At 48.7% G+C, this 25,927-nt stretch overlaps 1 protein-coding gene across 1 annotated transcript in view; it reads left to right on the forward strand.

Annotated features, from left to right (window-relative positions):
• The first annotated feature begins 7,726 nt into the window (after positions 1-7,726).
• Positions 7,727-25,927, forward strand: part of LOC144728830 (tyrosine-protein phosphatase non-receptor type 21-like) — a 32,561-nt gene continuing 14,360 nt past the window's right edge. Inside the window, exons 1-4 of the mRNA XM_078608513.1 lie at positions 7,727-8,338; positions 10,397-11,936; positions 17,689-17,829; positions 20,380-20,574. Coding sequence (XP_078464639.1) covers positions 10,968-11,936; positions 17,689-17,829; positions 20,380-20,574 — 1,305 coding nt within the window. The 5' untranslated portion in view covers positions 7,727-8,338; positions 10,397-10,967. The remainder of the gene's footprint in view (positions 8,339-10,396; positions 11,937-17,688; positions 17,830-20,379; positions 20,575-25,927) is intronic.

The raw sequence follows: 25,927 nt of genomic DNA on the forward strand, positions 1-25,927 counted from the left end.
ATAGCCATGACTAATATTCTTGGTTCTTTCGGTAAAGTCACGTACTGTATATGAATCCCTGCAGCCAAGAAAGCTTTAAATCGAAATTAAAGCCACGTCTCAATTAGTGAGCCATCATCATTATTAGCTGCAGGCATCCTCCAGTATGAATATGCGAGATGTAATCCGGCACTGTGGAGGTAGCGAGGGTTGGTGGCTCGGAAAAATGACAACATGAGCATCGAGGTGTAATACCCTCACTCGCCAGCAGAATGCGGTACAGAAAAGTGTGAACTGATATCATCTGTCCCTTCTGTGTGGGATCGAGTGCTGCCCCCTCGCATGCGTGACTTTTCCCTGTGGATTGAGCCCCAAAATCGGAAGCGATAGAAAAGTCACGTCCACGCTTTTACAGGAGAAATGTGGTGTCACGTTGCATCGGACGAGGTCGCTCTTGTTAGCACGAAAGACAATTGACGTTCGTACACCATGAACATTCATCCGAAATAGATCCAAAATTGTCCTTTAAAATCCTCATTTTTGAAATCCAAACTCACCCATAGTTCGTACTGGCTGCTGAGGGCTCATTTGCCATTCTAATAAATTCATTTATCGCCTCTTGCCCCCCTCCCCTCTGCCCCCCATCCAAACCTCACACGTCAGTTGTTGATTATTGCCTCCCGCTCTGGGAAGCAGTGAGGAGTCCACACATTCCAATCTTGCCCTGATTGGTGTATCGACCTCGCTGGCACCACCTTTGGCAAGCTCACTCGCCACCCACCGCCGTGCCTCCACCACGTGAACCGCCAGCCCCGCAATTCCTGCTTGTTCCATAAACTCTCATTAGCGGGCCCTCTCATCCGTCTTTATCTCTCTCTCTCTTTCTCTGCTGTCGGAAACGCGAACGCAATCGCGTTGACACGGTTTGGACTGTGCAAAAAAATGTGAACTACGTGTGGAAGGTCCATGTAAAAGTGACATGTGTGAAAATATACTTACGTGTATACAGTCAAACAACAATGTGCGTATAAATCTGTAATGCCATTGTATCAGGCTACGATTGCTCCCCGTGTTAATTCTGCGGAGGACACATGCATATTTGACAATCTCCAATTTGCGCGGTTGGCTACGTACGGTGCGAAAGAAGTTTAACATAATACAATCTGTGGTTTGTCTATTATAATCACGTCGGTAGCATTCATCATTTGTCAATGTGGGCTATTCCAGATTCCTTCTTTTTAGAAAGTGGTCCATTATTCTCGTGTGTAATTTTTATTCTGGCTGCGAACTCGAGCAGACGCTCACTTCTATCATTCCTCACTCCAATGCCAAACCTACGACTCATCTTGTCAACCCGCGCACCGTCTACTTACGTTCACGTTCAAGTCGCCGCACGAGCGTGGAAGAGGAGGCCAAAACGCCACCAAGAGGGGCTCTCCGGAGCCCTCCGTAGTGGAGGCCCTTCTGCCAGGAGTGGCGTGAACAACCAATTGCAAGCACTTCACCTGTACCTTTACCATACCACAATGCCAAAATTTTATATTTAAAAAAAACGATATTCAATATATAAAAAGGAGGGGGGGGGGGGATATGATCCGGGGAGGCCAAAAGGAAACCGGCCAAGAACGGAGAGGCAAATTCAAACGCGTTGAGTTGATGGATGCAATGGTCCGGAGCCCCTGCTGAGTGTCGCAGTTATCGATCTGGACGCTGAAGAGCGATCTCCGTGTGGAGCGGCGCTGTCCACTCGCGGGTGACTGCTGTGCACACGCCACTTGTCCGACGCGCCTGCCGCGTTGCGCTCAGCGGGCAGAATAACAGGCGCATCCCGTGGTCTGACCGAGCCACTATCCACCCCGCTCCCGCACACGAGCCGATTCCGATCGGCGACGTGCGGTGCAAAAGAAGTTCAACACACGTGCGTGACATTTCGTCGCCGTCAGCCTCTCCCGGTTTCGTTGTTTCCCTCCTTTGACTGTCGTTGCATCGCCAGGCTTGTCCCTCGGGCCTTCTGGCTCGCTTGCCGCCGTCCTCTGCACTCAAATATAATCCCCGTGACTGACACAGAATGTGGGCTTCGTCCATCCTGCAATGGATTAAGTATTATCTGGAAAGTAAATGTTTACATTATAAATATATACTCTGTTGTTCTTTCGGTAAAGTCACGCAGAAAGAAAACAAATTAAATCATAGAATGCGACTTTTCGATTGCAACACAAGCGGTCGTCATCAGGTATAAAACAAACCTAGTGAACTTCTAAATTTGAGAGAGAACAAAACACAGACACGGAGACACACAGACAGACACACAAGCATAGAGAGAGAGAGAACACAGATACACAAAGAGAGACACACAACACAGACACACAGAGGATATAAATATCGATTTAAAGCTTTCGTGACTGCAGGGATTCATCTTCTTGGTTCTTTCGGTAAAGTCACGTAGAAGGGAAGTAATACAATAATAAAAATAAAACATAATAATTATTATATAGAAGGGAAGTAATAAAATAATAAAAATAATAAATAATAATTATTATATAATAAATATTATGTAATAAAAATAAAACATAATAATTTTTATATAATATTATGTCGTTATTTCCTGTATGGAACCGTCTGGTCGTGTACGTAATGAGAGAGGTCTCATCGAACTTCTGCCAGACAATCTGGAATGCGTTCAAATTCACGTCGTACACCGATGAGTTAAAATTCGCCGCAGTGCACTCATCATACGACACCACGCTGGAAACCAAACCTCACCCACCAGGAATCTTTAAAACTCTCTCTGTAAACATCAATACCTGCATTATATCGTTATTTCCTGTGAGAGCAAACAACAACAAAACCCCTGTTGTGATTTGTTCTAACTAACCTTCTATTTAAAGTACAAATTCACCGAGGCAGCAACTTGATTGCTATTGTAGGACTTGCTGTAAATCATAATTAAACATCCATCATGTTCATTATCAAGCCAATGACCAAATCACTCTCAATAACGCGCGATCTCATCAGATCTCAGAAGCCAAGAAGGATTTGAGCGTGTGATATATTCCATACATAATCACGTCCATTTGGCAAAATCTGTGGTGCTTTTGGTACTCGCAAGTCATTTTGGAATTAAGCGAAATGCACTACATAAGTGTGACACCTGGACAACTTTCGATGAAAACAATTTTTTTTGACAAATGTCCATGATTGGCATTCAGGGCGGGACTCGGACACAAAGAGGCCCTCTGTGCAAACGCACCCACGATTGACACCCATCTCGCCCCGGGATAACGATTTCGCCGTCGGCTGCCGCCGATAGACACACATGGGGCAACGAAACGTTCCCGTTTCTTCCCTCAGTGGACAAGAAGTCAATTGCGATGCTTACAATCTTAAAATCCTCCCCCCCCCCCCCACCGAAAAGAAATCAAATCGAAGTCGTACATTTTATTTCTCCACATTAAGGCCTAGCCCCGTGGACCATGCGTCATTTATGTCGCAGCCTCAAATTAAAAAAGCAGCAAAAATTTACTGTTTACAGAGAAATAAAGAAAATGAGCCAAAAATGTGTGTGTCCCGCGCGTGACGTCACTCCACATGAGCCCCCCCCCCTCATTTATAATCGTGAACTGGTGACGTCACTTCACATGCCGCACCCCTCCCCAATAACCATGAGGGGTGGCGTCACTCCACATGGGGCAACCCCCCTCATTAATAATCATGAGCTGAACAATTTTTCTATTGAATATTTCAGATTTACTGCAATATACACCCGTCCTTGGATGGGCAAACAAGCTAGTTTAGAAATCAAAAACGTGGGCTTTGGTTGTCAAAGGAGAGAACACGCCCGTGATGACATTTGCCCGCCGTGGAAACAAAATAATATGAGGTTGATTTGAAGCTTTCGTGAATTACTCTTTGGATTTTTCGGTAAAGTCACGTAGAAAGAAAAGAAAATAAATAATAGAATACACGACGTTTCGATTGCAACACAAGCAACCGTCATCAGGTGTGAAAGAATGCAAGCTCGGAGAGAGACACACAGAGAGAGAGAGACACACACAGACACGGAGAGGGACACACAGAGAGAGAGACACTATATATAATGCTTCACCACAGAGGCGTTGTTTCTCTATGTCTGTGTGTGTGTCTCTGTGTGTGTGTGTGTCTCTCTATGTGTGTGTGTGTGTCTCTCTGTGTGTCTGGGGAGCGGTGGTGTAGCGGTTAGCGTGCTGTGCTACAAACCTGGCGACCCGAGTTCGATTCCCGCTCGGGGCCAACACCAGTGACGATTATCTGAATCGGTCCTGGGCCTCCCCTAGGTCTACTCAGCCTCAAATGAGTACCTGGTGCGGTGTGTAATCATTGCAACTGGGGAGACAAAGGCGGTCGGGCGTGGTGCTGGCCACCCACCCCCTCGTGTACCGTTCCGGCCTTCATAGGTGCTCGCTAACAGCATTTGTCCCAACAGTCTGTTAAGGATTGTTAGATGCATTGGCGATTTCCCTCATCGGCCCCTTCCCCCCTCCTTTGGACCTACCTCTGGTGCTAGCAGCCACACCACCAACTCCTCGTGCCCCTCGCCGGCTGATAATAGATGGTCGCAAACAGCACTTGCCTCAACAGTCTGTGAAAGGCAACACGGGGGCGGGCATTCGATACGTTTGTGTGTGCCAATGTGCGCGCGCGCGCGTGCGTGTGTGTGTTGTACACCTCAGCGTGATGCGAAGCAGAGGCACTGCATTCTATTTTACATCATCCCTCTCGAACGGCGCCAAAGCCACTCAAGAGCTTCTGTGGCTCATTACGCAAAGCTACAGCTGCCTCTGGGAGATGCGCTCGATGTCCGAGCCAGGCGTCTTGCTGACTCCAAGAAAGGCACAGGCCACGTGTGTGTGTGTATATATATAGTATGTACCATCAATTGCCGATGACATCAATTGCCTAAGACCGAAAATGCACCCGAGATCGTCACATTGCGGAAGCTAAGCGGGGTTTGAGCCTGGGTAGTGCCTGCTTGCTTGTTGGATGGTGCATCATTTCAACCCCGAGTGATTATGTAATGCGCCAGGGAACGTGGGGGAGGCAGGAGAAGGGGAAAGGGCGATATGCCAGTCTGTGCCCACGTTTAAGCTAAATCAAATTCACAATGGAACCTGCCTTTGCAGCCCTAAGATCAGAGATAACATATACCAATCTCGTAGCGGGGAAACCTCACCCATCGCTCATCATGACCCAATATGTCTTACATCATCGTCATCATCGTCATCATCATCATCAGGCGAGCGGTAGCACAATGGCTAGCGGACCCACGCGATGTTCCCAGTAACGCGAGCTTACTTCCCGGTCACGGCTACCACCAGCGACGAGTGATATTGGAATTCTGAACGAGTCCTGGGATCCCACGGAAACTCGTCTCCCCGGCTGTGCTGCGAAAAAACTGGTGACCAGAGTTCGATTCCCGGTCATGGCCAACATCAGTGGCGAGTGAGATCCAAACCGGTCCTGGTTTCCCGACCCTCCGATTCACCAACCTGCACTGGCCCGCGTGGGTGAAGTATGGTCAAACAATGTCCCACATCAACCAGCAGTAGATTGTCAGAGTGCCGTACGTGAACAGGTTTTACCTTGAGGGCGGTCAGAACAGGCGTGGTCAGAACAAGGTGGCTCGCGGATTTGTTTGTTTTACGTTGTCTTATCGGCGAGAAATCGTAATTCTTTGCGTGTATCCTGTAATTCCGCATCAGCACGGACCGTAAACACAGCTGACACTGAAACTGAGAAATGCATTGCAGTGATGTTTTGGCTACTGGTGCCCCAATCCCACGTTCATACCGCGCGGTTTGGCCACGTGCGGTGGGTGCGAAATCAGTTCGCCCTACATGCATACATACCGCTGCAGCTCGCACGCTCGCTCGCTCATTCATCGGCACGGTGGAATGTTCGGAATTCGGGTGTGTGTAAAAATAGCGTGAGTAAGCATCTTTCTATTCTCTCAGGTGTACAAGTGCCCACGGTTTGCTATTGCCAATCCACTGCTGGTTGAGCGCCACCTCCCCGTGCCGTGCCAATCATCGTGGGCTGTGTGGCCGCACTTCACCACGCTGGTCAGTGGTGCAGATTGCTGAAGGTGTGGAGTATGGGGGGCACATAAAAAACATGCGATAGTTCTAGATTTGAAGCTTTCGTGACTGCAATGATTCATATTCCCAGGTTTTTTCGGTAAAGTCACGTTGGTAAAAAATTTAAATTAATAAAAGTAAAATTAAATAAAAATTAAATAAAAATCACGACGTTTCGGAGGCAACACAAGCTTCCGTCTTCAGGTGGAACCGTCACAGCCCGACAGCTGTATCCTGGCCCTTCCCCCCCCCCCTTCAACCATTATATACAGAGTGGTATCTCTTGTAATATCTCATTTACTTGATACAGCTGTCGGGCTGTGACGGTTCCACCTGAAGACGGAAGCTTGTGTTGCCTCCGAAACGTCGTGATTTTTATTTAATTTTTATTTTATTTTACTTTTATTAATTTTAATTTTTTACCTACGTGACTTTACCGAAAAAACCTGGGAACATGCGATAGATTTCGCTGCACTGTCCGTCTGCTGCGCTACGCGTATCTTCGCAGCCGATAACAACCTGTTGTGCACGGCGATGGCTCATCCATGCACTCGCCAGGCTCAAACCTGCTGAGCCTACGATGTCTTTCAACCACCATCATCTTACGTACAGTTGCATAGCTGTTGTAAAGTGCCTTGCGATAAGGCGCTATGTAAACCTATGTCGGATAAGACACGATGAGATCGGTGATTTTGGTCATAGGCTATGCTCAAACATACGCACTGATGTTGTTTGACCATACTTCAGCACGCTGGACAGTGCAAGTGAGATTGAGGTGGCGTGGGGGTGGCAGAGGTAGCCCATGACCGGTTCAGTTATCACTTGATCACTGATGTCAGCCGTGGCCGGAAATCAAACTCACCAGGAACCAACGTCCCTCCAGTCTCCGCGACGGTGTTCCTAAAAATATTCGAATGATTCGTGTGTTTAAGCGCTGTCGTGGCTACGCGTTGTGGAATGTCATTTGTCAACATTGCACAATGTTAACTAAAACATCCTTTATAATACATGCAGCACCTCTAAGAGGCTGGGTTCGAATCCGGGTTTCAGCCACACATGATTAAACTCTGTACTCGAGAGGTTAGGTCAATTGTCGTTTCAATTTTATGTTGAACGTTTTTCGTATCGTGCTAATGGGAGGTGCAGGGGAAATACAACAAACAAAATACAAAAAGCAGTTATATGGCAGGGGCGAATATCTCCGTATGATAATTAATCACTGTTGACGTCCTCGACAAAATTGTAGTAATTTTATCGACCCCCCCCCACGCCAATACTCCCGGAGAGATGATGGGCTGCGTCGACCCACAACCAGGATTTTAATTCGCAACCTTCCAATTACGAGCCTCTAGCTCTCCCACTTAGCCACCTGGCAGATTGCTCTGCTTAGTTTCCAGATCATCTCTCGGCGAGGAAGAAGGGACAATTGCCTGAAACGTCACCCATTCTATAAATATTTGCGCGAGCGCGTCTTTCCTTTAAAGGGCAGTGCATGCGTTGTGGCAGACCGTGCTAAATGCCCGTACCTGTACAGTGCTTTAACACTCGACAGCCTGACTAGGCGGGGCTGACATTCTTTCAGTTTTCGTTGCATGCCGACCTGGCACTGGATTCCTGTTTCGACAGTCATTTAATTTTACACACCCATTTGAAGCCCAAGGCCAAACAGTGCTCGGCGAGGCAAGCGACACCCGAGTGAAACTACGCTTGAACACTTGTCAGGTACAAAGGCGCACATTCGCCAGGGCGCAGCTGTGGTCTAATTCGTCCTGTCCTGCCAGGGCCTTCAATTAATTAATCGTAGCGTCGTCTTCTGCGCTTTAACATCGTTGACTCGTCGCAATTTTTTTGTTTAAAGAAGAAGAATGGTGATGGTGATGTACGGGTGAATGAGCGGTTCCTGCTTGTCGAAGACGGGATAATTCACGAATACGAATGCAAGGTGGTGGCGAGACGTCTCCCATTTCGCAGCGTCGTCGACGAAATGTGTGGCCGGCTTTCGTGACGGCCACAAACTAAAAAGTTAAGTGGCTCATGAGGCCCACGCAGTTAAAATAGACGGCCAAACGTCAATAGGCAATAGCTAATCTCGCCGTCTTTATACAACAGCAACAAATATCGAAAAAAGTGCCACCGTTTAAAAGGCCCTAACTGCATCAGCTGCTTCTTAATTAAACTCACTTGAAATGTGGAGACAACGCGATCTGCAGATGCTACTGGTCATCATCATCACTCCGTGATGTGAGGTGGGTTGTAAATCTTATTTTATTTTCGCTCAGCGTGTCAAAAAAGCAGCAGCAGCAAGGGGTTACGATTTTGTTGAAGGTCATTAGCCACTCCACGGCATCGAGAGGGGTAGCTGAGTGGAGCAGTCCGCTTGTTACACCAGAGTACGCGTGGTTGTGTTGGCGTAGCTGAGTGGAGTAGACCGCTTGTTCGACCAGGGTACGCGTGGTTGTGTTGGCGTAGCTGAGTGGAGCAGTCCACTCGCTCCACAAGAGTACACGTGGTTGTGTTGGGGTAGCTGAGTGGAGTAGCCCGCTTGTTACACCAGAGTACACGTGGTTGTGTTGTGGTAGCTGAGTGGAGTAGCCCGCTTGTTACACCAGAGTACACGTGGTTGTGTTGGGGTAGCTGAGTGGAGCAGTCCGCTTGCTCCACCAGAGTGCACGTGGTTGTGTTGGGGTAGCTGAGTGTAGCAGTCCGCTTGTTCCACCAGAGTACACGTGGTTGTGTTGGGGTAGCTGAGTGGAGCAGTCCGCTTGCTCCACCAGAGTGCACGTGGTTGTGTTGGGGTAGCTGAGTGGAGCAGTCCGCTTGCTCCACCAGAGTACACGTGGTTGTGTTGGGGTAGCTGAGTGGAGCAGTCCGCTTGCTCCACCAGAGTGCACGTGGTTGTGTTGGGGTAGCTGAGTGGAGCAGTCCGCTTGCTCCACCAGAGTGCACGTGGTTGTGTTGGGGTAGCTGAGTGGAGCAGTCCGCTTGCTCCACCAGAGTACACGTGGTTGTGTTGGGGTAGCTGAGTGGAGCAGTCCGCTTGCTCCACCAGAGTACACGTGGTTGTGTTGGGGTAGCTGAGTGGAGCAGTCCGCTTGCTCCACCAGAGTACACGTGGTTGTGTTGGGGTAGCTGAGTGGAGCAGTCCGCTTGCTCCACCAGAGTACACGTGGTTGTGTTGGGGTAGCTGAGTGGAGCAGTCCGCTTGTTCCACCAGAGTACACGTGGTTGTGTTGGGGTAGCTGAGTGGAGCAGTCCGCTTGCTCCACCAGAGTGCACGTGGTTGTGTTGGGGTAGCTGAGTGGAGCAGTCCGCTTGCTCCACCAGAGTACACGTGGTTGTGTTGGGGTAGCTGAGTGGAGCAGTCCGCTTGCTCCACCAGAGTACACGTGGTTGTGTTGGGGTAGCTGAGTGGAGCAGTCCGCTTGCTCCACCAGAGTGCACGTGGTTGTGTTGGGGTAGCTGAGTGGAGCAGTCCGCTTGCTCCACCAGAGTACACGTGGTTGTGTTGGGGTAGCTGAGTGGAGCAGTCCGCTTGCTCCACCAGGGTACACGTGGTTGTGTTGGGGTAGCTGAGTGGAGCAGTCCGCTTGCTCCACCAGAGTGCACGTGGTTGTGTTGAGGTAGCTGAGTGGAGCAGTCCGCTTGCTCCACCAGGGTACGCGTGGTTGTATTGGGGTAGCTGAGTGGACTACCTGCCTATTGCATATATGTAGGAAATATCCGCACACTCTTTTTCCTCCACGTGTTGTACGGACACACGTTAGAGTGGGTCCCCACCGCCGTCGTGAATTATAGCACTTCACAAACATGCTTTATCTGGCCTAGGAATGTTGCGGGTGAGTTTTTAAAGAGTTGACGGTGGTGGTGGTGGTGGTAGAGGCGCGTGGCTCCAGACGAAGAACATGCAGCAATTCTGCACAGAAATGTATGTACGTTGAACTTCTTTCGCACCGTACTTAGCCAATCGCGCTAATCGGAGATGCAGGGGGGAGGACAACAAACTAAACACAAACAGCAGTTCTACAGAAATTGTATGTGTCGATCTAGACGTAAAAGTGCACAACTCCAGTGGCTTCCCAATATCGGAAGCAAGAGCGTTCCAGACGGCCGCAGAAGCGCATCTGAGAGCGCGTGATGCAGTGACCGTCTCTGTTCGATGGCTAGCAGCCAAACGCCGCTGCTGTGTGAGGATAATTGGAGTTCGCGTGATGGAATGCCCGTTTAGTAATGGAATGCGTGTTTACTTCTAAATTGCGCCCGCATGATTACATCGTCTGATGTTTTTACGTGTTTGTCTTTGGCAGTTAAAACCTTCCTGGTGGTGGCAACCTCCTCCCACCCCACAAGAAGATGATTGTGGAAGCCAAGTGAATGATTTACGACTACTGTTGTAGCGGTAGCGGAGACACACACACACGTGGACACACACACACACGACTAACACACATATCGGCGCCGACAAACACACACACAAAAACAAAAAAAGCAAAGACAACCATACACAGACACACAAAGGCACAGGCACAGAGAGACACACACAGAGACACTGAACCGTAAAACCACCGTTCGCCGATAAGTTGCGGCGACGTCATCACGGCGCTTGTGCCAGGCTAGGTGTACATACATACACACACTGCCACAGACACGGACACACACGTACGTACATACAAAGACAAAGATACAGACGCGCACACATACAATCGCACAAAGACGTGCACACAGACACATAAAGACACACATACAGACACAGAGACATACAAACACACGTCCACGCAAGGCTAAGGACACGTACAATCGAGGCGCACGCGGACACTCACAGTCCCACCGTCGCCTCGCCGTCCACCGGCGAGACCAGAGACAGCGCCTTTGGTCGAAATGTCAAGGCAGACAAACAGAGATCTCAGCAATGGGCCAGAGAGCAGCGTGACTCCGAAGCAGCAGCCCAATGGACCCACCGCTCCTCGCCACGGCATCCTCAAGACCAAGCCCCGCAGAGACCACGGCCAGGGTGTGGACGGGAGGCCGCTCGAGACGACGGCCGATTACAAGGGCAAGGGGATTGAGCGACAAGGAGACTTGCATCCGTCCGACCGCTCCTCGGAACAAGTGAGCGGTTCGAACCGCGTCTCTCAAGAGCCAGACACCTCCAAACACTCCCTGGAACGCAGAGGCACCTACAACGTCTCCTCGGAAGATGCGGCTCACGCGAACCGCTCCCCGGGAAGGAAAGATCGCACCCAAGGTTCCTCGGAAGACCTGGGAACGTCCAACCACTCCACTGGTGCCCGAACCTCTCGCCGCGCCTCGGGAAATCTAACAACGCCCGCGCGCTCCTCAGGACGCACGCATCCCTCCCAACACTCCGCGGAAGAACATCGGAGATCCTCCACCATCTCCTCGGGGGGTCTCGGCCCCTCCGCCGACGACCCCGCGGGGCATGGCCACCAGCCGGCGGAGCCTCAATGCGGCACCGTCCCGAGACGAGGCTCAGCGGACGGGCCGCCGTCGACGGCGCCAGGCTCCTCCATCCTGATCCCCTACGTGAACGTGCCCTACAACACGAGGCTGCAGCAGGCGCTGGCCAGGGCCGCCCCGTCGCGCCTCAGGTCCATGCGCGGCTCCCGGTCCCTCGATCTCCTCGAAGGTTCCTCCGGCGCCGCCGCTCCCGCCGCCGCTCCCGCCGAGGGCGACGGGGACCGAGCGCCGAAGAGGCCCGAGTTCGACCCCGGAGCCGGGTCGTCGGTGAGGCTGCGCAAGTGGGCCAATCCGGGCCGCGAGAGGCCCACGTCGGAGATACTCCTCCCGTCGAAAAACATCCGCTTCGAGAAGCTGGACGGCGTGACGGTGAGGTGCACCCTCGGCACGGGCGCGGACGGCGCACGATGGGCCAATGCGCACAGCACAACCGGGACAGCACTCATGGCATAGTACACAGGGCAGCACACGTACACACACAGGTACACCTGGGGAATTGCACGCACAGTACACACGGCAGCACTCATGGCATAGTACACAGGGCAGCACACGTACACACAGTACAACTGGGCAGTACACATAGGTTAGTACACAGTCTGATGAAGGCGGTACACGTGGCAGCACACGGCACAGTCTGTGTGCGTGGTGGGCTGTCCCTGGGCGCTCCGCTTTCCTCCCACGGAGATCAAAGTGCACGCATCATGAACAACAGCGTGGCACTGGCCAAGCATTCCAAAGAAGGAAACCCTCCTGAAAATATAAGAAACCCACCTCACCCACTGGGATTTTTGCACACAGTGTTGGTGTACGGTGCATTTTCTGCAATATTTTGCTGTCTTTTCTTGGATTTTCTGTTTGCACCTAGTCACATAGTCACTTTAAGATGTTTTCTTGTTCATGTTTTTGTTTGTTGCGGTTGCACCCGATTCAAGAGCCGAATGGCTCACAGGGCTATACCGAATAAATTAAACTTGAAACTTGAATATCTTGACACTTGGCGGCGAGGCGTGTACGCGAGGGCACGTACATCCCTTTGTCAATCCACTGCTGCACGCTGGTATATCCCAGGCCGTGTGGGCCTTTGAGGGGAGGGGGTATTTCACCAAACTTCACCACACTGATCAGTGCGTTTTTCGTGAAGGTGGACGGCATTGCAGTACCGTACAGCAGACGATGTTTCACGTACGCGATGGATTTCGATCTTGTTTCGTCTCAATGCGTATTTGTACATAGTTGGGGAGTGGTTCGCGCACTGCACCTGGCGATCTGAGTTAGATCCACTGCCAGGGCTAACATCAGTGATGGCACCTGAAGCGAGAGCTCCCCCCCCCCCCCCCGGGGGCTGCCCCCCCCTACCCTCCCCTCTCTCCCACCCCAACAGCAATGGACTGACAAAGGGCTGAACACGATTATTAATGTACAGAATCCAAAATCAAAGTCGCACTGGTCAAGCGAACATCGGACAGTCTTTAGAAGTCGTTCGATAAAAACAAAACTCCACATTCCCGTGACGGGGACCAGTCCATCCATAGAACACCCACCGTAGACCTCCAGCGACGAAGTTCTGCTACTCGCGTGATGGAACGCACGCTCTGACAGTGGCACAGCGGAGTTGGCATGGGCCCTACGGTGCAAGGCATGAAATGGGGCAACCCTTCTTGTCCAATTGCCCCCCCCCCCACCACCACCAACTCCTCCTCCTCCTCCCCTCTTCATAGCCCGGCGCCTGTTCCCCTCTTACGCGTGGGCCCCGGTGCAGTTGCACTGCCTGCGCACTCGACAGCTGCCACGCCACCACATGCCCACGATGACACATCCGCGGGCGTGTTGCGATGCTTATTTCTTGCAGGCGACGGTTAACCATTCACGTGCTTGGTATTTACGGTGGTGGCGGTGGATATTAGTAAAAGTTGCCCATCAGGGTGAGTGGAGTAGCCCGACCCTGCGGCGGTGGAGGGAGTTAAAATGATTTATTTCTGCGAAACACAACTCAAAAAAAACTTTGCAGCAGTTTCATTCAAACTCGTTTGGTACGGCATTCACGTCGTGCCTGTGCGGCTGTAGTGTCTGGCGATCGGGCAGAGATGGTTACGAGTATGCTGGTCTCAGCTCTGCTTCAGCTGCTCAGCGTGGCTTTCCAATAATTGCAATGTCTGTTAATCATTGAAATGTGCACGTGCAGATGGCGAGTCCGCATTGCGCTGTTGTAACGATGGTGCCACCGGTGGAATTTCAACTTGGGGGCCTCGGCATGTGCATGCAATGAACTCAAGGGTTGTGCCTGCCAGGCTTCGGTGTCCTTGTCAATACCAAAATTAATGTGGCTGTCAGCGAGGAGTGGATATTGAATTAATGATAAACAGATAAGAGCCTCTTCTTGTGCCGTGTAAAAAGAATGAACAGTTTTAGGCTATAAGCGGATCAGTTTCTGTGGGATCCGTGTTGTCAAGAAACATTTAAGCATGCACATCTTGGATGAGTTTTTAAATCCTTTATATTAAGTTCACTTGCTTGCGCGCTTACGACCGTGCAAATCTTTCGGTCGTTTTTTAACCCACTTCCCGTGATCCAATCGAGCTGACATTTTGCACACAGACTCGTTGTGTGTGACAATTTATTTTCGTGAAAAGTTTTTTCCATAATTTTACACTTTTTAGGAAAAAAATAATAATATTTCATTACCAATTGCTTAATGGTGGCAGGCAATCATCTGACCCATAGGTGGCAGCCATCTCAAGCCAGAGGACGAGAGGACTCTAGCCGCCACGTATATAAAGGATTTATAGTGAAAAACTTAGTTTTTACGGGTTAATTTTTTACTTTTCTAGAATGTAGAATTTTTAGTTTAGATCGTTTGGTCTTTTTGCCCCAATTTAATTCAATTGTGATTATTATTATTTTGTTACGTCGGGCCATGAAGTGAAGACCCCATTCAGAAATATCATAGGACGGCCCAGACGGTGATGTTCACAGGACATCGGCAAAATCCTTCAAGCGGCCTTCTCATCCTATACACAGGAGGGGGCCCACTTTCCCACACACTCTGGCAAGAATTTGCTTGTCATATGACGGTCAATAAAAGATAAAGATATTTATTTTCATTTTGAGAACTGCAGTTTAGGCAAATTTATTGCAAAACCGAATTTAATATGATGGGAGTTTGTGTGTGTCTGTGTGTGTGTGTGTGCAATCATTAGTCACCGGGTGGAGACCACCAACTGACTACGCTAGAGAAGCCGGTTTAATCACCTCGAGCTCCCAGTATCGACTTTCCGAGTCTCATCAAAAGTCAGCTGTATCTCTCTGTTGCGAAATTGATAAAAAAATATTTGCCTGAACACCTGTCGAATCATGTGTTCAGTATAAGACGAATACAGTCAAGGGGGTGTGTGTGAATCATTTGTCTCATCATGACTGCAAGATACGGAGTCATATTTTCATTTTGAGCCAGCAGACGTAATTAATAATGGACTCATTGATTAAATATCACTATTAAGCTACGGGCATTAAATCTTACGCATGAGAATGGATAAGTTTAGATTTATGCAACGTTCATGCAAATGTTGTATCCATTAGGCGAATGATTCAAACTAACGAGGCTGATCAAATGAGATGGAAGACTTGAGGAAGGTTGCACAGACATTGATAGTACAGACAAGACGAACACACAGGATAGTACGTACCAATCATATTGCACAGCAGACAAGAGAGAACACACGCACACAATACAGTACAGACCAATCTATCAGATCGGATAAAGAGTTCAACCAAGACAGTACAATTCTAGATTTGAAGCTTTCGTGACTGCAAGGATTCATACTCTTAGGTTTTTTCGGTAAAGTCACGTAGGTAAAAAAATAAAATTTAAATTAATTAAAGTAAAATAAAAATCACGACGTTTCGGAGGCAACACAAGCTTCCGTCTTCAGGTGGAACCGTCACAGCACGATTGCTGTATCAAGTAAAGAGGGTACAGACAGTACAAACCAAGACGGTGCAAGAGCCGACAGAACAAACTAAAACGATCTTTTTGGTTCTTTCGTTAAAGTCACGTAGAAGGGAAATGATAAAATAATACAAATAAAACATAATAAAATTATTCTCACGACGTTTCGGCTACAACGCAAGCAGCCGTCATCAGATGAGGAACACAAGCTTCCGTCTTCAGGTGAGGACGGCCGCTTGCGTTGTAGCCGAAACGTCGTGAGAATTGTATTTTATTGTTTTATTTTTATTATTTTATTATTTCCCTACTACGTGACTTTACCGAAAGAACCAAGAAGATGAACCCCTGCAGTCACGAAAGCTTTAAATCGAAAACTAAAACGAGTGTACTCACGAGAAAAAAACGACCGGCAACATGAAAATAATAAAATTCTTGAATCGTGATGCTAAATCGTGACAATTCCTGGAATTGCAGTGTGGAATTAATCATTACATGCCGATTTGGGCAATCGTGGGTGGAAGGGGGGAGAGGGAGGATATTATATTGCCCTGCGATATCATTAAGGAGCCAGAGAACGGGCTGTTATTAATAAGCGCGGGTGAGGCTGCCCGTTCAGGGAGACAGCCAATTACGAGTGGTGTCACATGGGATGGGCGGTTACAAGAACCTCCAAAAACATGATCAGGGGTCTCGGAATGTGACGGCACTTAATTGTTGTACGTCGCATTACATTTTTTCTCTCTATCTCTCTCATAAGTGCAGAAATTGATTTGCACATTGGACGCTGGTGCACAAACACGCAGCAGTGGACGTTTCATCTGAGATATAAAAAAAACAGAGGAAAGACACAACTAAATAAAATGTAATGAAAATAAATCACGACGTTTCGAACGCAACACAAGCGATCATCAGGTGGACTTTACCGAAAAAAAACAATGAGTATAGTGATTTCTGCAGTCACGAAAGCTTCAATTCTATATTAGAGAAAAGACATTTATTACTTCCGAATTTTTGCTGACATCCGAACGTCTCTGACGGCCACGTGAGCGGGGTAACATGTTTCACTGAACATTTCCCAGGTCGCTGGAAGAAGAGATGGCGCTTGACACAGCGATATGTATACTCGATGCGGTGTGCCGGGATCGGAAATATTTTCCGGGCCGCTGGTAGACGGGGAATGGATGTCCACGTGACGAGTAACCACGGCAATAGCGACGGCTATACTTGATGTGGTGTGCCAGGTGCTACAAATATTGGCTGCATCGTTGACTCGGGGTGGCCATCCTGTAACAGACCAACAGGCAAGAAATGCCCATGAGTTCTGCAATGAGTCAAGTGTATATATCTAAAATTATATCATACAACTTATCGTGAAACTTTAATTCATTATTATTTGCTACTGTGATCGTATGTGCTACGTTACCGCCCTACGATAGGGCCCTATGCAAATGTTTTTAAGAGTCGCATGCGGCCTCGGGAGAGACTCCAGTTGGCAACCTGCCGAGTCCTGGACACACCGCGACTGAAGACTGAGCCTTGCCCAGTGCCGGATTATTATCCCAGCAGCAAAAGTAGCTACAAATGCTACATGTGTAGCTACTACATGTGTAGCTACTACATGTGCAGCTACTACATGTGCATCTACTACATGTGCAGCTACTACATGTGCAGCTACTACATGTGCAGCTACTACATGTGCAGCTACTACATGTGCAGCTACTACATGTGCAGCTACTACATGTGCAGCTACTACATGTGCAGCTACTACATGTGCATCTACTACATGTGCAGCTACTACATGTGCAGCTACTACATGTGCAGCTACTACATGTGTAGCTACTACAGGTGTAGTAGCTACGGGCCCCGCACTTTCAAGGGCCCCGCGCTAAATGCTTTCAAGCTATCAATTCCGGTTCAGTGAGTCTGCACTTGCTCTATTACTATAGTACTATAATGCCTTCACCTTTTATGAACGACTGGGTGTTTAAGGTTATCGATTTGTCGTATGGCAAATGAAAAAATACAATTACCGTACTTTACTATTCAAGTTAGACATTTGTGTTTTAATGTTTGCGTTTTTATTGTATTTAGGGCCGCTTTATAACATTTGCTTACAGGACCCGCACTAGCTTAATCCGGCACTGGCCTTGCCTGCGGGCGTTTGCGCGTGTGCAGAGACCCAAGAAGTACAACACGAGCACGGGGGATTTCACGAAGCCGGTCGTCACGACTCTACCCAGGATGAATCTGCCCGGGGTGCCCAACTTCACCACCGTCAGCCGGAGGCACACGGGCGACAGCCCCATTGCCGACCGGGTAAAGCGCCGGCGGTCACTCTCACGCACGTCTCGTCTTATTTTAAATTACACTCCTGTCAACCCCTTATCAGACCAATTCAGACCGTATTGGTCATCATGGGGAGCGGTGGTGTAGCGGTTAGCGCGCTGCGCTATGAACCCCGCGACCCGGGTTCGATTCCCGCTCACGGCCAACACCAGTGACGATTATCTGAACCGGTCCTGGGCCTCCCCTAGGTCGACTCGGCCTCAAATGAGTACCTGGTGCATTACTGGTGAGACAAAGGCGGTCGAGCGTGGCGCTGGCCACCCACCCCCTCGTGTACTGTTCCGGCCTTTATAGGTGCTCGCAAACAGCACTTGCCCCAACAGTCTGATAAGGCTACACGAGTGATTTTTTTTAAAATCTCAACGTTCATCCTACAAAGTCCCATCACAATGGAGAAACACACGCACATAGACAACACATTTTGGTTGTCCGTATTGAAACGGCTGTACGCCGCATGGATATGAAAACTCCCTGTACAAGAATACGGGGTAAACCGTGATGGGTCGACAGGTGTTGTATTAGCAATTTGTACCAGCAGAACGGTGTGATGACGTGAGATGAGTCGATGAGAAGAATGGTAGTGCGTGATGAATATGATGGCGTGTGAAAAAAACGATGGCGAAAGATGACAAATGAGTGGTCGATGATAATGATCGGATGGGATGGATGGGTAGGGAGGTTGGGAAGAAGGATGATGGAGTTAGTGATGGGGAAGGGAGGGGGAAGAGGAGCTGGGGTAAGCAAGGGATACGAAATATAAACAGTGAGGCTGATTGTTTGACATGTATGTACACCATTGGAACCTAATTTGCCAGTAAAAAATATGATAATTAGTTTTTTACCCTTATATTTTTTACTGGCAAATGAGGTTCCAATGGTGTAAATGCTTATCCCGAGCTCTCATACTCTGATGGTGCATTGTCTTTGAGTTGTACGCCTTTTGGTGTCATCTGGTCCAACCCATGTGAGACTAGGCTCTAAGGAAAGCTGTCTCGGGTGTGGACCAATCAATTTCAAGGACAGTGCGTACATTATCAGAGTTATGTTTTTTGTTTGCATTATGACTGCAGGTATTGTGGTCTATGCCAACATGACTCCTTGTAAAAAAAGATGTCAGTTTTGTTGCCAGATAGAAGGGTAAAAAAACTATTATCATGTATGTACACATACAGTACACGTACGGCATGGGCATACGGTACGTATGCTTTACCTGATAAGATTTAAAAAAGTTTAGTTTTATTTGTAAGACTTTTTAAAAGTGATTTGGTTACCTTTTCTATACTTTGCACTCCTATTGTGTTTTTGTACTGTTTGTTGTTGTGACGTTATGACCCCGTGCCCCTACTGGACACCTGTGAAAACGAGCTTTATAGCTAATCGGATTCCTTCGGTATAAATAAATATTCTGATTCTGATTGGGGTGACTGGCAGATGCACCACTTGCACTCCTTCCCTGTGTCAAGTCGCGTGCTTTAATATCGCAACTCTTACCTCCCCAAGCTTACTCTTAGTTTTTTCCTACTCTTAGTTTTTTTCGGGAAGCTTCTCTCTTCCGAGCTCTAAACGCGTACAAGTATGACAAGAAAGCTTTTATCTGCATCGGGCACGTAGATATTTCATCCACATAATTGCCCGCCCGCTCGCCCGCCTGGCTGCCTTCTTACAGACGATTGGCAATATAGTTGATGAGCACAAAACTTACATACGGGCGACATTTCACTGGAATGTTCCATAAAGGATAAATAATGCGGAGTGACGGAAACTCGCGTGCATATTAAATTGTAAGGGGTAGAGCGGAGTTGTCGCGTCGCGCTACGAAACTGGTGTGACCCGAGGTCGATTCCCGGCCACGGTTCACATCAGTGGCGAGTGATATCCGAACCGTTGCTGGTTCCACAACCCTCCGATGATTCACCAACCTGTACGGGACCAGCACGGTGAAGTATGGTCAAACAACCGCCCTTGACTGCCACGGTGTGGGGAAGGCCCTCGACCAGCAGTGGATTGACATTTGGCTGTAATTTTGTTAATTGTTCATTTTGTTTGGCTCATAATGGCCATGTCATTGCACTGAGTTGGTATTGTTGGAATCCTGAATTCAAAGCCAGGCAGCTATCCATGATCAACAAACGTTTAACAAGTTGAATCCAGAAAAAAACGACATAGAATGTGGGTATTCACTTAATTTTGTCTGCCCACGCTATGTAAACGGCGATTAAACTAATCAATGTAATCTCAGGAAATTCACATTGAGGACATCATGAGTTTATGATGATTAGGATTCATTTCAGGATTTTAGCATTATTACCAAGACAGACAATTGGAGCCACGCCCAGATGGTGGTGGTTGTTGTGGTCAAATCGGATGTCACATTGCAACTATGCTGCCCTTGCAAGATCTGGCAGAAGGAAGGACGCAACGGGGAAGTGCGGCGACGACAAACAGTATCGTCCGTGATGACCTCTCCTCGTTGACCCCGCGTCCTGAGATTGATCCGCCGACTGTGCGATTCCCCACCAGGGATCGCAGCTGGCGGAGCGGGTGCGGCGCGGGGATGCGGCGCAGGAATTTGGTCATATCCCGTGGGGACCCGGGGAGCGAGGGTCGGTGGTGGACTCGGAGAGGATCCGGCAACCGGCGTCCTCCGCGCCAGCGTCTGCGCCGCGGTCTCCCCGGGGAAACGTCACGCGGCGCGCCACCTCCTCTCACGTCCGGGTAAGCAGCGCACAGCGACGCGTGGACACGCAGAGACACAGACGCGCGGACACGCGGACACACGGAGACGCGTAGAGACACAGACATGCCGACACACGGACACACGGAGACGCGTAGAGACACAGACGCACGGACACGCGGACACACGGAGACGCGCAGAAACACAGACGCGCGGACACGCAGACACACGGAGACGCGCAGAGACACAGACGCGTGGACACGCGGACACATGGAGACGCGCAGAGACACAGACATGCCGACACACGGACACACGGAGACGCGTAGAGACACAGACGCGTGGACACGCGGACACACGGAGACGCGCAGAGACACAGACATGCCGACACGCGGACACACGGAGACGCGTAGAGACACAGACGCGTGGACACGCAGAAACACGGAGACGCGTAGAGACACAGACATGCGGACACGCAGACACACGGAGACGCGCAGAGACACAGACGCGCGGACACGCGGACACACGGAGACGCGTAGAGACACAGACATGCCGACACGCGGACACACGGAGACGCGCAGAGACACAGACGCGCGGACACGCGGACACACGGAGACGCGTAGAGACACAGACATGCCGACACGCGGACACACGGAGACGCGCAGAGACACAGACGCGTGGACACGCGGACACACGGAGACGCGCAGAGACACAGACGCGTGGACACGCGGACACACGGAGACGCGTAGAGACACAGACGCGTGGACACGCGGACACACGGAGACGCGCAGAGACACAGACGCGTGGACACGCGGACACACGGAGACGCGTAGAGACACAGACGCGCGGACACGCGGACACACGGAGACGCGTAGAGACACAGACATGCCGACACGCGGACACACGGAGACGCGCAGAGACACAGACGCGTGGACACGCGGACACACGGAGACGCGTAGAGACACAGACGCGCGGACACGCGGACACACGGAGACGCGTAGAGACACAGACGCGTGGACACGCGGACACACGGAGACGCGCAGAGACACAGACGCGTGGACACGCGGACACACGGAGACGCGTAGAGACACAGACGCGCGGACACGCGGACACACGGAGACGCGTAGAGACACAGACGCGTGGACACGCGGACACACGGAGACGCGCAGAGACACAGACATGCCGACACGCGGACACACGGAGACGCGCAGAAACACAGGTGTGCTAACAATAGACACACACACGTTTAGACACACAAATGTGCAGGCACGTGGCCAGACATGTCCATGCTTGGAAATACAGACATGGATGGACAACACACGTGAAAACACATGGACACATTGATACAGGAACCCATGGACTCAGACACATGAACACACAGGCACCTCTGCACACAGACACGGGGTTCTGTGGACAATTAAAAATAGCCGCTTAGTTCTCTGATTCACGTGGACACTTTCATGTAGGTTGGAACATGGGCCAGACACACACAGACACTCGAACAAGTGCTCACTCTAAGCCTAAAACCCTGTTTCCATAGGACACATGACCCGAGTTTGAACTCGATTTGCCATTCGGGCAGTCGGCGAAAACAATCTACTTGATTTGGTTGCGAATTCGGGCTGCTGCTAGAATTTTCCAAGCCGGTTTTGCATCGAGGCATGGCATGAATTCTCTACGTCAGAAACAGAATATGCCACCAGCTGTGTCAATCGCAGATGGTCTCGTCTACGGGAACACACTTTTTAAAATAATATTTATTTTTCGATTTAAAGCTTTCGTGACTGCAGGGATCCTCACCTGAGGACGGCTGCTTGCGTTGTGGCCGAAACGTCGTGAGAATTGTTTCATTTTATTATGTTTTATTTTTATTATTTTATTACTTCCCTTCTACGTGACTTTACCGAAAAAACCAAGAAGATGAATATTTATTTTAACATATAATGACGTTTAAATCTGTCATGAACCCAACCTTAATCTTTGACTCACAAATATGTCTTGGGAAAGTTGTATTCACTTTTACAGGGTGATCCATTTATGTATAACCGCTGAAAGTAACAGGGAGACTTTGTAGAGACAAATAACATTGTATATTTCGAAGCCTCGATTAACAACATGAAATCTCTCGACATTCTCCCGACACACATCGTCCCGTATTACCGGTGCAGTGATTTGCCCAACAGCATTCAACGACTGCGTAACGCCGAGGTCATTTGAAAGGAGAGGTTCATTGCAGGTCTGTGGGGTATTTATGAATAGATGACCCCGTGCATGTCTAAGAGCTGCTCAATTCACGTGACAGAATTCCTGTTCAGCACGAGCTGGACAGGAATGGGGGTGCTAGGATGAAATGAGGTCAACTCACACAGGTCAACTCTCTCGAGTCAACTCTCTCAGGTCAACTCAGGCTAGCTCGAGCCATCTCGGGTCAAGTGTCCCGTAGACACTGGGTGGCGAGTAGTTTCAGGTTAACAAACAAAGACAAAGATCCCCCGTAAAGCCTTAGCGGACTTTTGGGGCAAGTGCTGTTCGCAGGCACCTATGAAAGCCGCCACGGCAGACGAGGGGGGTGGGTGGCCAGCACCACGCCCGGCCGCCTTTTTCTCCCCATTGGCGATGTTTAGACACCACACACCAGGTACGCATTTGAGACTGAGTCAACCTAGGGGAGGCCCAGGACCGATTCAGGTAATCGTCACTTGGTGTTGGCCGTGAGCCGAAATCGAACTCGGGTCGCGGGGTTCGTAGCACAGCGCGCTGACCGCTGCTCCACCGCTCCCCGTAAGGGTGACACCAGATAGAGAGGCGCAGACGTGTGAGTGGGCACCAACGCAGCTGACACTGCCGCTACGCTAATCGGACGCGACAAGAAGCCGTGCAGGCTCACTCAGCCCCTGTAAATAATACATCTACATTTTTGGAGAAAATATTAATAATACACGAATATCCATTTTACAGGGCAATCCGTACGGAACAATATTTCAAACGTGCCATGAGCTTCTGCAGCCTTCGTTTAATCAGGTTACGTTTGGGTAAAGGTAAAGGCGCATGCCTGCAAGTGCCTCTTCACGCCACTGCTGGCAGAAGGGCCAGCATTGTGCCCACACTTTACCCCGCCACAAATCACCTGCCGGCTCTTGGCTTGCCATCGAACAAAGACGCTCACTGCACCGCGCGCACTTTCAGATGCACTCCCTTGCGGTCGTCTGAAACGCTCTTCCTTCCGATATTGGTAATCCACTGGGAACGATGCACTTTTAAATCATTTCGATTTTAAAACGAATTTCTTTAGAACTGATTTGCGTTCTAGATTTGAAGCTTTCGTGACTACAAGTATTCATACTCTTAGTTTTTTCGGTAAAGTCACGTAGGTAAAAAAATGAAATTAAAATTTATTAAAATAAAATAATAAAAATCACGACGTTTCGGAGGCAACACAAATCTCCGTCATCAGGTGGGACCGTCACAGCCAGATTTGCTGTATGATGACGGAGACTTGTGTTGCCTCCGAAACGTCGTGATTTTTATTATTTTATTTTAATTAATTTTAATAAAAAAAATTTACCTACGTGACTTTACCGAATAAACTAAGAGTAACTGATTTACGTGTTTAGTTTGTTGTCCTTTCTCCGCACCGTCGTCGCGAAATGTTTTGCTGCGCACTGGTCTTGCAACCCAGAGGCCGTCGGGTTCCATTCTATCTCCACGGTCGGTTACGTGCGGTGCGAAAGAAGTTCAACACACATCGGAGGAGGGATTCAAGAAAACTTGCCCCATTCATTCAACAGCCGTGCCGTGGAGATAGAATGGAACCCGGCGGCCTCTGTGTTGCAAGACCAGTGCGCAGCGAAACAATTCGCGACGACGGTGCCAGCCTATTAAGTGTACAAGACGCACGAGTATGATTCTAGATTTGAAGTTTTCGTGACTGCAAGGATCAATATTCTTTGGTTTTTTAGGTAAAGTCACGTGGGTAGAAAATATAAAATAAATTAAAATGAAAACAAATCAATTATATATTATATAAACATGTTGTCTCTTAATAACTCTCTTCATACGCCTCAGTCATTTTGCTGGAGCAGTCAACACCTGATGACGGTTGCTTGTGTGGCTTCCGAAACGTCGTGATTTAATTTATTTGTTTTCATTTTAATTTATTTTATATTATATTCTTGGTTCTTTCGGTAAAGTCACGTAGAAGGGAAATAATAAAATAAAATAAATACAAAAACAATATTTTAAATATGATATTTATATTATTTTATTATTTCCCTTCTACGTGACTTTACCGAAAGAACCAAGAATATGAATCCCTGCAATCATGAAAGCTTTAAATCTTTAAATCAAAATTTACTTTATATTGTTTACCTTCGTGACTTTACTGAAAAAACCAAAGAGTACGCACGAGTGTGGTAAATGTACGGGGCGAGGGGAATCAGTGTTGCCACAACGGGCGACTTGCCCCATCCCAATGCTGTCCAAACCTGTTACGTATAAGGAGTGTGGCGAGGGCTCCGATGAAGGTTCGTGTAGGTTCTGGGCACTTCTCTTTCGTAGGCCTTCAGCGATAACTCTCTGGAGATGGTACTGCTGCTGCTGCCGCCCTGATGTGACTACACTTGCACCACTGTTCGGAATGATATCGTGCGAACAATACCACTTCAAGGTGTTCTTTGCTACTTTTGCAGTGAACAAAAATCTCTAAATGTTAATCTCCGATTTTTCGATTTAAAGCTTTCGTGACTGCAGGGATTCATCTTCTTGGTTCTTTCGGTAAAGTCACGTAGAAGGGAAATAATAAAATAACTAGTATTTTATTATGTTTTATTTTTATTATTTTATTATTTCCCTTCTACGTGACTTTACCGAAAGAACCAAGAAGATTAATCTCCGATGTTAATTTATCTCACCTTATGAAGAAAAACCCACTGACATTGACATAGCTCTTCCTCTTTGTATATACACGCTGACTATATTTGCTGTACTCTTTGGGTCTTTCGTTAAAGTCACGTAGATAAAAAAAAAATCACGACGTTTCGATCGCGAGGCAGGAAATAAAAATATGTGTTTGCTATTTATAAATATATTTATTTATTCAAGAAGATATCTTGGTTTAAAAAAAAATCATACAAAAAAAAGTCACATTTATTTTTCGTAGTCTCCATTCAGTTTTCGTAGGCCCCAGGCACAGTTCCTACACAGTGCCTACTCCATACCTGTCAACCCATACGATTTACCCGTATTCTTGCACTGGGAAATTGAGTTTCCAGGTCCATACGGCGTACACCCGTTTCAATACGGGCAAAAATATTTACGTTGAGTCTATTTGTGTTGTGTTTCTCGCTTGCGATTGGGACTTTGTAGGATGAACGTTGAGATGTAGAAGGGGTACGGGGT

This window comes from Lampetra planeri, chromosome 30, assembly GCF_965212315.1.
Source record: "Lampetra planeri chromosome 30, kcLamPlan1.2.h2, whole genome shotgun sequence".
Classification (NCBI taxonomy): Eukaryota; Metazoa; Chordata; class Hyperoartia; order Petromyzontiformes; family Petromyzontidae; genus Lampetra; species Lampetra planeri.